Source organism: Rhinopithecus bieti, unplaced genomic scaffold (assembly GCF_001698545.2).
Source record: "Rhinopithecus bieti isolate Rb0 unplaced genomic scaffold, ASM169854v2 scaffold_65, whole genome shotgun sequence".
Lineage (NCBI taxonomy): Eukaryota > Metazoa > Chordata > Mammalia > Primates > Cercopithecidae > Rhinopithecus > Rhinopithecus bieti.
In genome coordinates, this window is record NW_016803344.1 from 4,389,766 (window position 1) to 4,394,515 (window position 4,750).

Consider the following 4,750-nt stretch of genomic DNA (forward strand, 5'->3'; position numbering starts at 1 on the left):
CATGTTCGCACCACTGTACTCTAGCCTGAGCAACAGAGTGAGATGCTATCTCAATCAATCAATCAATCAATCAATCACCTGAGAGGAGGAAGGTGATGGCATGTCCTATCAAGGGCAGGGCCCTAAATGTCCAAGGAGGGGACCTAACCTAAGCTCACATGGAATTAGACCAGAGAGGCCTACCTGGCTCTTCATAACTTCTCCCCATCACCCCACCCCTTCAACTCTATAGAATTCAAATTTCATCACTAGAAATCTAGGATAACAAAATGACGAACTCTTCTTTAAGATGACTGGGGATAGTGTGAATGGGGACATTTTAGTGTATTCTTATATAGCTTTTGGGCTTAAACCACATGGACAGATCCATGTGGATCTGGATTCAAATTTCATCACTAGAAATGTGGAGTAACAAAATGACTATTCTTTAAGGTTCTGTGTGTGTATGTAGATGGGCATATGTGTAGGGTGTAGAGGTGAGTGTATATAGGTGTGTGTACCTGTATATGCCATGTGGGTTATGTGTAAGGTGTAGTGGTGAGTATATGTAGATATGTGTTCCTATATATGTGGGTGAGTATACGTAAGGGGGGTAGGTGTCTCTTTTTACTCAGCAAAAAGAGAAGAAAAAAAAGGTTTTCTTTTTTTTAGAGACACCTGTAGAGATGGGGTATCACTGTGTTGCCCAGGCTGGTTTCAAGCTCCCAGGCTCAAGCGATCCTCCTGCCTCAGCCTCCCAAAGTGCTGGGATTACAAGCATGAGCCACCATGTCCAGCCTAGGACCCTTTTCTAGATGCCTAGTAGGTAAAGGAAAGTATTGATCACTTTATATTTGGTGTGTGAATTATTCCTTAATACTGAGAAGCTTGACAGCTTACATGTAAAGGATTATAAATAACACCTTCTTTTATTTTTCTGAGACAGGGGCTCACTCTGTCACCCAAGCTGAAGTGCAGTGGTACAATCATGGCTTACTGCAGCCTCAGACTCCTGGGCTCAAACGATCCTCCCACCTTGGCCTTCCAAAGTGTTAGAAGCACTGAATCCAGCTGAAGAGAAGAAAATCTATCCCCAATAAATGGCAGGCCTTAGGATATTCCCCCTGCCAAAAAATAAAGCCCAGAATGATCACCTGCCCAGATATTCAAAAGGAGGCCACCCCAGGGGCCAGACCCACAGCCCAGTGGCCAGGTGACACTAATTAACAATGAACAGACCAGGCGCGGTAGCTCATGCCTATAATCCCAGCACTTTGGGAGGCCAAGGCGGGTGGATCACCTGAGGTCAGGAGTTCGAGACCAGCCTGGCCAAGATGGTGAAACTACAAAAATACTAAAAATATAAAAATTATCCAGGCGTGGTGGCAGGCGCCTGTAATCCCAGCTACTCAGGAGGCTGAGGCAGAGAATTGCTTGAACCCAGGAGGCGGAGGTTGCAGTGAGCAGAGATTGCGCCATTGCACTCCAGCCTGGGCGACAGAGCGAGACTCTGTCTCAACAACAACAACAAAAAAGAAAACAATGAACATACCTAGGCTTGGCATGGAGCCACCACCGCTGGGGTCCCTCCTACAGAACTCCTTTACTCCAGGCAGTGTGTCACTCAATTAAACTCAGAGAAGTCCAGCAAAAAAAGGGCCAGCAGGCAGACTCAGGCCAGACCTGAAGGAGCAGGTGGACAGTGAGAGGCCTGTATTCCTGAGGGGCCTTACTGGCAGGAAGGTAAACACCCCAACAGATGTGGGGAGGGGACACCCCTTCCAGTAAAAGCAGCACCTTCCCTCTGGGGACACAGCCAGGCCAGGGCTCCCCCACCTTCTCCTTCTCACTCAAAGGGGGTGTGACAGAAATAAACACACACACACATACACAGAGGCTGAGAAAACCAGAGAGAAGCTGAGGGGCAGGGGAGGGAGCCTCTTTTATTATCCCAAAATGCAAAGTATTGAAGGCACTTACAATAACAAGGCGGGACAGAGGGTAGGCAAGGGGGGCGCAGGATCCAGCACAGAGGTAACTCAACAGCCCACCTGCTCATGGCCCGACCTGGAGAAAAAGAAAAGCTACAGGACCGGGTCTGAAGGCAGTCAGGGCAGCTAGCTCTACAGAAGATAAAAATCCTTTCTACAGAGGATCAGGAAGGCAGGAGCACATGGCAGCAAGGGGTGGGCTGGAGGTCACAAGTTAGTGGCTCTTCTCCGCAGTGAGGACAGCCCTCAGGTCCCCTGCTGGAAGAGGTCTCGGTACATCTCGATGAGGCGGGCAGCCTCACGCTGGCCAGAGAGCAGAGCACCGTGGGTGGTGGAATAGTACTTGCGGTGGGTGGCCTCACCAGAAAACAGCACCTGCATGGGCTGGGGGGCGGGGATAGGGAGGTCAGGGTGGAGGAGCAGCAGAGGCCACGAGGCCACCCCTCTCCACCAGAACCCCCCATCCCAATGACAAATTAGAGAGGCTCTGAGACACAGGTGCTGCTGCTTCCACAGGATGAAGAGCTGCCCATCCTATCTGGCCACTTTCCCCTGCTTCTTCCCTTGGCTCTTTCTGTCTTGAGGCCATTAGGAGTCCTGGCTCTGCGGTCTTAAATGCTCTTTGTGCCTCTTGTGAACTTGAGGCAGGTGGTTTAACCTCCCTAAGCCTTGCTTTTCTCATCTGTCAAATGGGTTTACACCACCTACTTCGGAGGGTGGTTGTAAGGATTAAGGGAAATCATGTATCTAAAGCACTTAGAACCTGGAAGAACAAAGCACTCAATAAAGTCGGTGGTAATTTGACAAACCTTTACGGCGCCCCTGTTAGCATCCAGGGGCTGTTCTGGGCACTTGGAAGAGAAAAGGTGACCAGGCTGCTGCTTTGTGGAGCTTCCATGCTGGTGAGGAAGCCAGACATGAAACCCAATTACTAAACAGCGTCATACGTGATGGAATGGGGTTTGCACATGGCGCCAACAGCCCAGAAAAGAGGCCCAGTGTCAGGGGATCCCACAAAGCTTCCCAGAGGACAGGACCTTTGAACTGGTTCTCAGAAGATGCTGAGTGAACAGACAGGCAAAGGACATTTCGGACAGAGGAAAAGGTGCGGGCAAAAATGTACCAAAGCAGGCCTTGCTCAGGGGACAGTGAGAATTTTGGTACAGCCAGGGTTCAGCCCTGAGAAAGCAGGCTGTCTAGGTGAGGTCTAGGCAAGGTACAAGTTCTTGCACCCCAAGTTTGCGTTTGGCCTTTATCCTGGTTCCTCTCAAATTCAACATGCAAGGCACCAGCTGTGGATCCTGATAAAATGCAGTTTTTATTTATTATTTTTGAGACAGTGTCTCACTCTATTACACAGCTCACTGCAGCCTTGGCCTCCTGGGCTCAAGTAATCCTCCCACCTAAGCTTCCTAAGTAGCTGGGACTACAAGCACACACCACCACATCTGGTTAATTTTTTTTTTTTTTTAATTTTTTGTAGAGATGGGGGTTTTACTTTTTTCCCAGGCTGGTCTTGAACTCCTGAGCTCAAGCCATCCTCCCACTTCAGCCTCCCATATTGCTGGGATTAGAGGCAGGAGCCTGCATCCCTGGCCAGAATGCAGAGTTTTTAATCCAGCAGGTCTGGGGTGGGCTGAGAGTCTGCATTTCTTTTTATTTATTTATTTATTTGTGTGTGTGTGTGTGTTTGAGGCGGCAGGGGTTGTTGTTTTTTGTTTTTTATTTTGAGACAGGGTCTCGCTCTGACACCCAGGCTGGAGTGCAATGGCATGATCTCCGCTCTCTGCAACTTCCGCCTCCCGGGTTCAAGCAATTGTCATGCCTCAGCCTCCTGAGTAGCTAGAACTACAGGTGTGCACCACCATGCTTGGCTGATTTTGTATTTTTAGTAGAGACAGGGTTTCGCCATGTTGGCCAGGCTGAGAGTCTGCATTTCTAACCAGCTCCCAGGTGAGGCTGGTACTGATCTACCTACCCTGAGTAGTGAGGCTGTATCCTACCACCAAGGAGCCCACAGAGGCTATTACACTGAAAGGGGTGCTGTATACTGTGTCAGGGTGCAAGCTGCCTACTCCCACATCCACCCATTCTCCTCTTTCTCCTCAATAACAAAGTCCTGATTTTTAACTGGGTCCATTGCCATCCAGAATAAAAATGATACTACCCAACCTCTCTAGCAGCTAGGTGCAGTCACGTGACTATGTTCTGGCCAATAAGCATTAAAGTCCACTGTTGCTTAGAGACACAGCTGACTCAGCTCCAAGGGTTCCCTTCTTGCCATCTGCCTTTCCTCCTCCTTCCAGCCTCAGATGCAGATGTGAGAACTGGAGCTTCTGCAGCCCTCTTGGACCACAAGATGGTCTTGAAGATGAGAGCCAGGTGCTAATGATACGGGATCCTGCTGCCTGCCTCCAGATTTCCTTTTGATTTTCCTTGTTTAAGTCACAGTTGTGTTTGCTTTGCTTTGCTTTTTGTTACATGCACTAGTCCTAACTGATGCAAGTGAAAAGAGATTTGCTTTTTAGCAGGATGGCTGTCGCACCTGAAAGGGCCTTTCTGAGGACCTCTCTTTCTTTAAACACCAGTCCTTTTCTCTTTCCCTCTGAGCACCGTTGGGCAGGCACAGTAGATGCTGGTTGACTGAACTCTTCTTCACCAATTATACCAAATAATTGTTTTAAATATAACTCTGTTGAGTTTTAACATTTACTGTGTGTGTCTACTTGATGGGGGGAACTCAAAATCCACTTTATGGGAGCAAAATGTATATTTCAGAT

General features: G+C 48.7%; 1 protein-coding gene across 4 annotated transcripts in view; it reads right to left on the reverse strand.

Annotated features, from left to right (window-relative positions):
• Window positions 1–1,877: 1,877 nt before the first annotated feature.
• SMOX (spermine oxidase) overlaps window positions 1,878–4,750 on the reverse strand; it is a 40,400-nt gene continuing 37,527 nt past the window's right edge. For 3 of the 4 annotated variants that reach the window (XM_017878125.1, XM_017878135.1, XM_017878144.1), the window contains exons 7-8: window positions 2,780–2,869; window positions 1,878–2,354 (exon numbers count right to left, since the gene is read on the reverse strand). In XM_017878125.1, coding sequence (XP_017733614.1) covers window positions 2,217–2,354; window positions 2,780–2,869 — 228 coding nt within the window. In that variant the 3' untranslated portion in view covers window positions 1,878–2,216. The remainder of the gene's footprint in view (window positions 2,355–2,779; window positions 2,870–4,750) is intronic. The other variant, XM_017878152.1, reaches the window with a different exon arrangement.